The 12,725-nt window shown below is 40.9% G+C and overlaps 2 protein-coding genes across 2 annotated transcripts in view; one reads left to right on the top strand and one right to left on the bottom strand.

The window, feature by feature from the left end:
- Window positions 1-6,232, bottom strand: part of lmtk2 (lemur tyrosine kinase 2) — a 33,932-nt gene extending 27,700 nt beyond the window's left edge. Inside the window, exon 1 of the mRNA XM_030056867.1 lies at window positions 5,710-6,232. Coding sequence (XP_029912727.1) covers window positions 5,710-5,812 — 103 coding nt within the window. The 5' untranslated portion in view covers window positions 5,813-6,232. The remainder of the gene's footprint in view (window positions 1-5,709) is intronic.
- Window positions 6,233-7,814: 1,582 nt separating this feature from the next.
- On the top strand, window positions 7,815-10,869 carry LOC115362889 (parvalbumin alpha-like). Its single transcript, XM_030056870.1, has 5 exons — window positions 7,815-7,956; window positions 8,526-8,602; window positions 9,685-9,817; window positions 10,174-10,283; window positions 10,582-10,869. Exons 2-5 carry the CDS (start codon window positions 8,542-8,544, stop codon window positions 10,602-10,604), a joined length of 327 nt encoding a protein of 108 aa, XP_029912730.1. The 5' UTR covers window positions 7,815-7,956; window positions 8,526-8,541; the 3' UTR covers window positions 10,605-10,869.
- Window positions 10,870-12,725: the final 1,856 nt, after the last annotated feature.

Here is a 12,725-nt window from a genome sequence, read left to right as displayed (position 1 = left end):
AGCCATAACTGAGATTAACTGTTTCATGCTGCATAGCCTGTCATAAGAATTTTAATTAAGTTAAAAACACTAAACATTAATGTAGCTCTCTAAGTGCCATAATCTTCATGTGGCACACCTAGAACACTGATCATCTATGGTCCAGATGTGGGCCCAAACACAGGCAAATATGGGAATCTCATGCATATGCCTAGACCAGACTCGGATCCCTTAAAAGTAAATAACCATATTAATGTCTGTCTTTAACTTGTCTTGCCAGTCTGTATCCCCCTTTACTTCAAATCAGGAAGCAGCTATTTAGCTTTGTATATTTCTGTCTTGTTTACTATAAACATGCTGGCTGGCTGCTCTGTGGTTTGGTTGGCCTTGTGAGATATAAAAGGGAGGCATGCTCACAATGACAAAGACATGAAACACGAGCTTGGCTAGATCTGTGATTTCACAATCAATGTTTTGCTACTTCATTAGTATGAACCAGGGATCATAGAGGCACAAAAGAGACAAGAAAACAAATCTGGGAAAATAGAAATACATGGGAGATGTCTACAAATCCTGACAAACTGTTACTGTTGGTGCTGAGTGGGTCAAACAGCAAGAGAAAAACTCTGAATCTGGACTGAACATTGCAACATGCTTCCTTTTTATTTTAACTATTCAGTAAACCCGAGTAGTGTATTTTAGGTGTAAGCGCTCTCCATTCAGAGCTCAGAAGATGATGCACAGTAAGGTAGGCTCCCAGCACATATCAACGGATGCAACCTCATCAAATTGCCGTTTCTAGGTTGCAGGTGGGCAATATTATGACCTTATATTATCAGCACTTACTATTCTGTGAGTTTGCCTTCACAGAAAAATAGCGAACACTGCAATGCATTGTGTTTTAACGTGTAATCCACGTCATTTCTATGCCTAACCTGCAGCACAGACACCTAAATTCAGTGCTTTCTGTGCACAATGTTCCTACCATCCAATCCCTCACTGACAAAGTCAAGCAGAATTGAATACGGAACAAAAAGACTCCACCTCAATTATGTGGAACTGCTTGGAATTGCTCCAGATGGCACTCCTCAAGCGCTGTCATTTGTAATATTTGTGAGGGTGGGTTTGGTTGGACAAGGAATAATACAATAAACCGCCACGTCCAAAAGAGGCACTGAAAGGATCATGCTGAAAGATTGAAATTACATGCTTCAATATAACATATATCCTTCATTACAGCAAGACAAAAGTCAGATTAATGCTGCCTACAAGAAGTGTTGGAAATAACATAATTATAAGTTGGGAGAAAATGAAAAACAAAAAGCAGTAAATCAGACTGGAAAAGTAGAGACTTTTCTATAATATGCACAATATATGCATATTGAGGTGTGTCAAACACCTAATAAAACTGATGCTGTTTATTACTATGTGGTGATGTTAGATTTTCTATATAAACAGAATTGCTGTTTGTTTTTAATTTCTCTCAATGTTAAACCTGAAGTTGTCAAACATTAACTGTCATACATTCCCTCTCTGCTGCTGCAGCTCAAAGTAGCTGTCTGCTGCTTGATCTCTAAAATTAATCAACAGCCACCAAAAAAAAGCCTTTTTAAAGCAGGGTCCATTTTGTTACTGTTTCTGCACAGTAATTTCATTTGTGAATGAACTCAGAATTCATCATATTAGCACTGAAAACCTAGTGTTACTAATCCAGCCTCTTTTTTTTTTATCTTATTTTATTGTTTCTTGTTGCATATGCTGTGATGATTCAAAATGATGGACTGTGCTGTTACCATTTGGGCTTTAATTTTGAGTGAACTGCAACAAGCAAAATAAAAAAAAAACACTGTGCATGGTGAAACGATCTGAAAATATATTTTTTACACATCATCTATCACTGCTGATGGCTGTGATTTTCCATAAGATATCTACCTTTTATATAACAGGGGGGAACTCTTCCTCTGCGCTAAAGATGGGCATGGAGAAAGTGTCTCTGGTGAAATATTGATGAGGGGAGGAATTAAAGATTGAAAGGGGTCCATGGTTGGTACACTGGCCCCATGGATGTAGCTTTAAGTGGAGATGTGTACTTACTACCTCTGGACAAAAGTGTTTCCCACCTTGCAATTCATCGCCTACACAGAAGGGAGGTGAGTGCCTGAGCTAGGTCTTAATGTGGACAGATGTAGGTTGTACATAGTTCCGAGTGAATGGGAAGAACAGGAGGAGAACTGGCATGTGCTGATTTAACAGGCTTCCTTTCATTACCATGTGTCAAACAAAACCACGTAGTTAGTTATGAATGAAGGGGAGAATGGCAAGGACGATTCATTTTCCACCGACTAAATTACTTACCACACACACACAAAACCACAGCTTACTGTTAAACTGTGTAAGTGTACCAGATGAGGTTAGATGTGATGCCTGCTTAGGCTTTACACATGTGCACCAGATTGGCTTGTCTCTTTCCAGCATCATGAATTCTCAGCCTAGCAAATCATAAACTCCAACATAATAGGTCTGTTCCACACTCATCCCCTAAATATGTCACATGTGGCTATTTTTCACAAGGTATTTCCTCCATCGGAGGTTACAGTGTAACCATGGGCTTATGGGTCACTAAACAATGTTCAAGGTATTTGACATTGACCAGAGCAGTTATACTGTATAGAGCGTATTTCAATAGACCTAAATAGAGCCAAAGCTCATCTCCATAACAATCTTGCAAAACACATTTGGCTGTAATTACAGGCAGCTTTACAATGCAACACCCCCTGCCTGTTTCACCTGAACGACAGGGGTCCAGGCAGCATACACCTCCCTGTGAGGCTGCAGCAGAGGTGAGAGAGAAAAACAGGAGCCGGGTCACAGCAGCACTGCATGGGATCAGTTCCTCTCAGTTAGGCCTTATCTGAGTCATGGGTTCATATTATGACTTGGCAGGCCCCACCAAATGACTAAACTGGTTTTTGGGACCAATACGGCAGGGAGCTGCCAGCTCTTATTTCGGTCCTTCTGCATATTTCAGTAGGCATTCACAGAGAGGAGGAGCTGACCCATTTTTTGCAGGTTTCACCCGCCTGTGTGCACAACAGTGGATGGCCGTACATTTGATTACGCACAGGATGGAGGATGGTGCCACAATGCTAAGGTTCTGCTGAAATGGGTTTCACTATGATGAAATACAATGCACATTGAGCAGTATCCAGCAACTAGCCCTAACCCTCAGCAATCAATATGTATCTGATAACAATTGTTAGTGATTCTGTAATTGTACGCCACTGCCTTGCCTTTCCAGCAAGGCCATTCCCCCTTTAACAAGCCTGCACTGGCCTTTTCTCTAAAGAATAGGAACATTCTGCAAAGAAAAAAGCTCATTTAATTGTAAGACTCAAGGCACCTGACTAGCGTAAAATGTTAACAAGCAAACATTTTCAGAATCTGACCACCAAGCCATGGGGCTGGTTAAACACTCAACACTGACAGGCAGTCGCTGCAATAACACCCTTGTAGGCATCCAGACTTGGGTCAAACAAAATACAGGATGTAAATCTCAAGTCCCATTCACCATACTGTCTTTGTTGTATTAAAAAAAAAAAATACATGAAAACTGCACTGTAAGAAGGTGACAGAATGCAGCTAGAAACCTGGCACTTGCCTGCCTTGTGGCAATGTCCACATGCACTCCTCTTAAAAACATGACCACCACCACCAAAAAAAAAAAAAAAAAAAAAAAAAAAAAAAAAAGATGGTTTAAAAGATGTGAAATGAAGCAATCATTTGGAAAAAGCCCGTAGTGATATTCTAGGACTTCAGCATAGGGGCTTTGGCTATTTCAAAACACTAGGCTGTCAAGCCTTGGCCCCCGACAGCAGCATTAAGGATCGGCCAATTTGTAAAGGCAGTTTCCCCTACAGCCTGGGGTGATGGTCCCTGAATCACCGAGCAGTGAGGTGGAAGTGGAAGACTAATGTCCAACGACACAACAGAACAAAAGAGGCCCTGACTGACAGAACAACTGTTACGCTGCCGAGGGAGCCTTGACGCTGGACTTGCCACCGTGTCCTGGATGTCAGACAGTTTGCCTAAAAAAACTGTTAAATGGTTGCAGTCTATGTTTGCCCAAATTAGATGTGTAAGGAGAAACCACAAATCACTTGCAGATAAGCCATGTGTCTCAGTTTACCTTTCTGGATAGTATGATCTCACTAACAATGTTAACCCTAAACTTTCAAAAAACAATCAAGGATTGCTGCAGAGCACGTATGTTGACCATTTCACCTACTGAAAGGAGCAGTAAATGAGTCCAAGGACAAGACTGAGGAACCGAGACAAAGCCTTGGTTACCATGTAATAAAAGCATAAAAAGCATGTGCATATTTGCTTCATCACTTTACTGTAAGGTGTATTATGATCAAACAAACATCACTGTTGCGTTAATCATTCACTTGAGCCGATAGGAATGGAATGTGTTATGGTTACACATTACCAACCTTAACTACTACCTGTTATCCACCTCTGTCTCCATTCATTTCTAATGAGGGTCAGGCAATACCAATACCAGCCACTGTCACTGAGCCTCCTGCTGTTAGAAAGTGAAGTCCATAGAGGTCCATAGAGGAAACAGGCATCCAATTCATCTGGCCTCAGCGGTTTACCACATCCTTACTACGCTCCCCATAATGCCCTAAGTACGACTGCCACCACTGTGTTGTTTTGAGCGATGTCGCTTCCAGTTTCTGTAACTCCACCAGGAACAAGTCTCAATTTATGGCAACAACAAGTAGAGCTTTAATAATAACGATTACCCACTTGGGCTCAAAATCATATAAAGTCAGCTGAATTTATATGACTGGGTGTTAATTAACAGTTGACTAGTACTTGACAAGATTAGGTATTTTTCCCACTGACATCTGACAAAGTGGCAAGGCTGATCTCTTTAATAAAGTAGGCCCTCTGAGTAATCCTTAAAAGAATTCATCAAATGATGTCACTTGTAAGCAAAGTATGAAGATACCATGATCATTATCAAAGAAGGCATTCATTGTGCACTTCATGGCAAGAGGCAGTGTTTCCATGCTGGTAGGCCAACATTAGTTTTACTGACCCGTACACAAAACCAAATGTCATTGACTGAACCAACCTCATACCAGCAGCTGTCATCTCTCTACATTCAAATGAGGCTGAGCCAAATGACTGCTTCTGATTTATCTTCATGTACCTGGGGGTTGACTGATAACTACATTAAAGCTCGGGTCTAAATCACTTACGCTAATAAAACATGTCAATTTTTCGGAGCACAGACAGAAGGAAAGTTCAATGTTAAAGTTTAACAGCCTGCTATAAGCTTGATAACGTTTAAGACAATTCGTCGTGACAATGACAGGCTTTTGGTTTCTAGTTTATTAACACTGTCACCAAATATACCAGCCCATAAGACACAGAAAGCAAACTGTCCTTCCCTGTTCGTTTGCTAGCCAAGAAAATAACAGGAGGTCAGAGGAATTTTCTATTAATTTACAATATTCACTAATTAGCTGGAGAGCTAAGTTATAGCTGTTGTGTTGTTAGCTTTTTAGCAGCTGATTAGAAGCAGCTAACTCGGCTAGCAAGCGTTAGCTAAACAGTAACATCTGCTTGCTAAGCAGGTGGCTAGACAAGAGTTGGCTTTGGTGAGTGAACACACAATCGATGGGCTGGGGAGTAAACAGCAGCAGTCATCAGTCTCACCTGTTCTGTGAGGATAATGAAGAGGGGCACCTTCAGACGGCAAAAATGCCGACAGAAAAATTCCAGTGGCCAGCAACAAAACAAATCCATGACGGTTCTCCATCCTTCTAGCTTAGCTAACAAAATAACGTTAGCTCATCCGAATCGTCGTGCTACAAAACAATTGACTGATGCGAGACTAAATAAAATGTTATAATCATTGATAGCTAGTTTAATTTGAGCGTAGGCTGCATAAACAAGCCCGCAGAGCAAGCATATTTTCTGCCTGTTTAGCGATATTCTGTTAGCCAGCTTGCTTCAGCTAGCATACGAATGCTAACAGGTCCAGCTAACGACAACACTGCTACGAAATTTGCTGTTCCATTGTCCGTACAGACGAAGGGGAACGATTACCTCTCACGGCCTCTCATATTTAATGTACGCACCTTAACGCTATTTAAATTAACATATTTAAAGGAACTAAGGGTTAAATCGTCCTGGCTGTCAGGAGAAAACAGCTCTCCTCCAAAGCGCCATGTTCCTGTACAACGTCACATCATGGAATGGGGGCGTACACGTTTCAAGACTGACATGTGCTTCATCCAATCACAACGCACAGCACCTTCACAGCGCACAGGCACAGCCACTATGGAGCAGGATAACCAGGAATGTGACTCTCGTATGACAGCAAGAGAGAGCCTTTACATACACAGCCACTTGCTAACCATGTGAGGCATGCACACAGCTTTGATAAGGAAAGCCGACCAACCCACATTAAACGATAATGCCAGGATTCACAGCCATAAATCAACATGAGTGACACAGTCTTGTGGTATGGCCGGGCACCTTCACACATAACCTGGTACTAACTACAGATGTTGTCTCTACCATTTCTGTGGGGACAGTATCCACTGCTGGAGATTGGGTTCACATGGAGCTCCAGAATTCCCAAAATATATTATTTTGATGTAGGGATGGACTTCAGAAAGAGCTCATTGTAGGTTGTTAACCAATTTGAGCTTGAGCCTTTGGGTGAAATGCAATTTTAAAGCAATTTCACTTGAGGTATTCTTCTCACCTTTTAGTACTCTAAAGGAGATAATGAACCCTTTAGTGATATACTGTGACTCAGGAGTCACCTTCCTAGAACAACTAACTAATTTAATACACATTTCATGCACTGACTACTAACTTATAAGCATGCACATATATACATACGATTCCACAACTAAGACCCATTATACTACTAAATTATTTCTTTGACATATATTTAAACCTCATTTTTTTCTTTGTCTATTTTTATGCATGCATGCATGTACGTATGTATGTATGTATGCATTGTCTTGAGTGGAAATAATAAAAACAAAAAACTTAAGTGGTGAAAGGAGATTGACTGCTCCTGAATTCCTATGGAGATATGCATATCAAAAACCTGAATGTTTTTTACTGAGCAAAATGTTGATTTGACCAGTTGCATGCTTCATTAAGGCAAGATAATCACTGACTTTTTATAAGATGGGAGTTAAGTATAAGATGCAAGAGACAGAGCATTAGAAATGTGAAAAATATAGGGTATGAAATTTCACCTTTATTAAAGAATACTGAAAGATTAAGGTATGGTGGTGCTAGTAGTGGTGTGTGTGAGTTTGGTAACCAGAGCTGCCCATATGTGTTCCCCACTGCTTTCTTGTTCAGATTTGTAACTTAATATCTGCATAATCACATGTTCACATAGTCACTTTTATATTAATAAAAATCACCATCACTCAGAAAATACCACACAACAATTTCTATTGATATCGCATTTATCACATTTATTTGGTCGACTGAGAGATTCTGCATTTCTTCAGCTGTTGAAATATCCCGTCTTCTTCCTGGTATTATTGTTAGTAGTAGTGGAGGTAGCAAGTAGACGTAACACTAGCTGTAGTAGTGGTATAATAATAATAACAATATGAAAACTTGAAACTAAATATATTTTATCATTAGGTTGAAATGTCACTATTTGGTGTGTGTGATTTTTTTCTCTCATCATTTTAGTTTTATAAAACAATACACGTGAAAAAATTATCTGCTCTGATTAACTGATGAAGGGGGAGGAGGCTCTCCGTGGTGAAGGGGAAATCTCCCTGGTTTTGAGGACAGAGACGTCAGGTTGCTTCTTGCACTCTGGTTCACGAAGCTGCAAGAGAGTGTTGTTGGCACAAAGCAAGAGAGGCAGAGATCTGCACATCATAGACTCGGAGAGTGCAAACCTCACCCGACACAGTGAGTACTAGGCTTTTGCAATTTCTTGTGGATGGCAGTGTTTTGTGTTTGTCTGTTTGTTTTATTGTTTTTGTTATGATAGTTGATGTTTGGGCAAGGTCTTTGCGTGTGCATTTGTTCCTTGGTGCAAATGTACCAAGGCGTCCCTCTTCTTCTATAAAAAGAGGGACTTCTTCTATAAAAAGAGGGACAAATAAATGTTATTGTGTCAAATGGATATAAAAATAGAACAATACAATCACTCCTTCTTGATGTCCTTCTGGAGAACTGTTCCTTCAAGTTGTACCAACTTCCTCCCCAGAAGGAAAAAAAATCTGTTTTGTTTTTGAAACAGCAGTTGAATAGTCAGTCTGTGCTCACATAATTTAAAACCTTCCATATGGTCTTTGCTATCAGAATATTTTTTCACCTGAAGAGGATTACCTGTAGATAAATGATCATACTAATTCCATCCACAAGCCCTGACTGTTTTCCTCTGGCAGAGACTGTGTTTTCTGTCAGCAGAACACACCTGTGCCAGTTTCATTTACTGTCACTTTACGTTTCTTCCGTGTGTGTGTATCCCTCAGGCAGGCACAGAGGACCATGGCATTTGCAGGGATGCTGAGTGACGAGGACATCAAGGCTGCAGTCGAGGCTTGTCAAGGTGAGTCAGACACACACACACACAAGCAGACAGGCATGCATTTCTCTAAACTTTCACACAAACCTACATGCTTCAAGTGAACATACATCCATGCACACACTCAAAGAAAAGGAGAGAGCCATTAATAAACCCACTCCAACTCCCATGGGAGGATACCTTTGTGGTTTACAGTGGAGACAAGGAGCCTGCAGGTAACCAGGCAGCCATGGGGCTGGGGAGTAGTTACCACCCAGATACTAGTGTTTATGTTGAGCATTCAGAGAGAGACGACAAAATCACACCAGACATGCAGCCTTCGCATCCCAAAAGCTCTTAATTATTTATCTCCAGCCATTACGTCTGCTTGACGAGGCAGACACACCACAACCACCCCAATGAAAATGAAATGTCAGTGCTTGTGCACTCATTTTTCCAGAAAATCCCCCTCCTAGCAATGTTTACAGCTAAATACCATTCATACTTTGTCAGTCCCACTTCATGTTATGCATGCATTATGCAAGTGAATGGGGTAATCTGTAATAGTTAAGTCTTAGTAAGTTATTGTATGAAATGGCAAGCGATAATATCTTCTGAAATGGATATGACAGAATACCCTTGTTTTGCACACCAAAGCCTATATGCACTTAATTTCTCATAATGGGTCTACATCCTTGGAGCAACTCTCATTGAATTTCTTTTATTGTTACCTGAAAAGAACTTATCCCTATCAGTATTCCCACTCTAAGAGTGAGGGGCTTTTAGCATTTACGTTTGTGTCAGGATTATATCCACGGGCTATCGTCAGTATGTTGAGAGTGTTTCAATAGCATAATGATATAACAACCTATAACAGTATAGGACAGTGATGTGCTTGAGGGTGTATATTGGTAAATGTCATCAGTTGTAGAATGAAAGTCATCTGAGCGCATGAGTAAATGTGACATCTCTATTCAGCCCCTCACCATTCTTGCTCTCTTGTCATTCTGTGATTGACCTCTCACTCCCACGTCTGTCTCTCTTTCACTCTCACTCTCTCTCTGTCTCTCTCTCTCTCTCTCTCTTGCTTGCTCACTCTTCCCCTCTCTCTCTCCATGCCCAAATAGCTCCAGGCACATTCGACTACAAGTCGTTCTTTGCACGAGTGGGACTGACCGACTCATCCGAGACAGATGGTCGGAAAGTGTTCACAGTTCTGGACCGAGACAAGAGCGGATACATCGAGGAGGAGGAGCTCAAGTAAGGATGGAGAATGTGTGCTGTTTGAGAGCTGCGGGGGTGGGGGGGTGGGGGGTGGGGTATAGTTCACTACACAGATACAACCTGCCTCTAAGGTCCTTAGGCATAGGTCATTGTATGAATGAAGTGGCGTTTCGGGAGGGTTGAGTTCAGTAACACAGGAGGGAGACGTGGGTGATGAGTGAATGAGTGAGTAAATGAGTGAGTGACTGAGTGAGTGGGAGGCGGGTTCACGGTATCTCAGAAAGACTGATGTAAACGCAGGGAAGAAAACCTGCAAAAATCCCCACAACACAATACATTTTACTGTAAAACAAGTGAAGACTTATCGAAGGCTTCTTTGTCCCTCCCACCAGACTGTTCCTTCAGAATTTCTCTCCAGGAGCAAGGGAGCTGACGGTGGCTGAAACGAAGGCTCTGATGGCTGCTGGAGACAAGGACGGCGACGGCAAGATTGGGATGGAAGGTACAGTAGGCACATGTAAAACATCTGCAACATCTGCAGGCAAAATAGACGAAAACAACTGTGTGCCAAGGGAGCTGTCCACTTGTCAGTGCTGAACTCACAGTCTTGTAAATAGAGCACAAATGTAGCTTGCAAGGAAAAATGACAATGAAACAGACATATATACATTAATTTGAGGCATGTTTAGTCATCTTGTTTCACTGTTATGTTGTGTGACACTGGCTTCTTGCCTAGAGGATACTGTTTTACTTAGTTGGGATCACAGATTAAATCCTCTGTTTTCTTTTCTTCCCCACAGAGTTCTGCGCTCTCCTGAAATAAAGCAATATCATATACAGCCAGGGCTGCCTCCCCTTATTTTGATTTCAAATGATTTTTTAAAATGGAAATCCCAAATTTCTAGATTGTTTAATGCAAAGACAAGAAACCTCAGAGATGCTGTACCTGCCTGCTGCTCTCCCTATTGATGTGATGCAATGGCGCACAAGCTGGTTGGTGGACGGATGGCTAAAATTGGGTCTTAGTTGTGTGTGTTCATCATTCAGGGTAACTGGAATGCGTTAATAAAAAATGATTTGAGCCATGATGTTGTTGTCTGTTGGTCCTCTCTTGGTCTGCATGTGATGTGCCATGCATTTGTGCATTGTGTGTCTGCATACAAGATGCTGCACCATATATGAATAAAGTATGTAGTCCCTATATTCCTACAAGCCGTTTTTTCTTGTAGTAACAGAGTATTCATTGCCATCACTCAGCTAAATCCAATATGCAAAAGTCCCTACACAGTTTCCAACTAAAAACAAAACCTGTGGACTACATTTCTGGATCAAGTGTTATCATAAGAGATAACTGATTACTCTAATTAAGTGTGAGATAAATTATTAAACGAAGGCCATCAAACTGCATCTGGCACAGACGCAGCATAGAAGGAGCTTTAGTCCAGAAGGCTCCACTGACGTTATGGTTCTCAGATGGCTTCCAAATAGATATCTGGAGATTTTGCAAGATCTTTTCCTGCCATTTTATTAATTACTACAACATCAAATTTAGACATACTTCGACTAGGATATGATTAGTGCTCAATTAGCACCCATGAAATCACTGAACTCATATTTTTCCCTGTGGTTACTTTGCCTTGCCACGCCTCCCGCTTTGACAAGTGTCAAGTGGGTGAATCACATAGCAATAATTGGACGGCTCCCATGAGGGATGTCAAAGACAACAGACATGTCACTTTGCATGAATGCGATGACACGGGAGGTCCCATTCTTTCTGGGTTCTCGCTGATAGACACTGTCAAAACAAACGAAAAAGCTAATACTTGGTTTATCTTAGAAATTCATTTTCAGCGTCTCCACATTAACAGTGCTATACTGTTAGAAATATTTAAATAAAATTGCTCCAAAAACAGTAGATAACTGGTCTACATAGACACCTTTTTAAGGAAATCAGTAGGCCTACTGATTATTTTGATTGATGCCATGTCAATAATAAAAAATAATAATTTTGTGTTATGATTGTTAAATTATCGATTATGTTAAATTCAGCTTGTCAATTAGTTTAAAATCTGCATCAATTACTTACCATCTCATAAAATATAGATGTACACTGTGACACAAAGTTCATTATGCCTACTGGCAAACATCGTTAAGGTCTGAAGGACCACAAAAGGTTAATGAAGACTTAACATTTTCCCAGAGAGGTCATCCGGGCCACAAACATGATTGATATCAATCAATATGGTCACGTACAGAAGCCAAGATACCAGACACGACGAAGCTGCTGCTTCAGTAGCGGAGGATTGCGCAGTGTTGCAACGAAACATGAGCTGCCTGTTTCTCACTTACACTAACAGTAGGTCTGCTTAGACTTTGAAAATGATGTCTGGAGCCACAAAATGTATGTAACACAGTGTTACTTTTAAGTGCAAACTGTAAGCAAGTATCACCGCGTTGGCACATCACTTAACATCACAGAAGAATAGCAACCAGATCAAGAGAAATTGTGCCTATCTTGAACATAGGAATTAATACTTTACTTTTCAAATAGTCTACATAACATACTAACATAACACCATGTCAGCGTAAAAGTAGCTGTATGAATGGTCAGCACTGCTAACTTGATCACACACACACACACACACACACACACACGCACGCACGCACGCGCGCACGCACGCACGCACACACACACACACACACACACACACACACGCGCGCGCACACGCTAGAGTGAGTCTGATTCGTGCTTATTAAGACAGGATATCCGCTGACACTGTTTTGCAACTTCATCCCTCACATTCCAAGAGCTTCAATTTGGACTTCAAAACTTATCATCTAATCATATAGTATGCTAATGTCGTAATAGTACTCAGAAAACAGAAGAGAATTTAATGTCACAACAAAAAACAGGAACATTATAGTCTAATATCACATGAGGTGA

Source organism: Myripristis murdjan, chromosome 8, assembly GCF_902150065.1.
Source record: "Myripristis murdjan chromosome 8, fMyrMur1.1, whole genome shotgun sequence".
In the NCBI taxonomy this organism is placed as follows: Eukaryota; Metazoa; Chordata; class Actinopteri; order Holocentriformes; family Holocentridae; genus Myripristis; species Myripristis murdjan.
The sequence above is the reverse complement of the archived record's forward strand: the minus strand, read 5'-3'. Positions and strand labels throughout refer to the sequence as shown.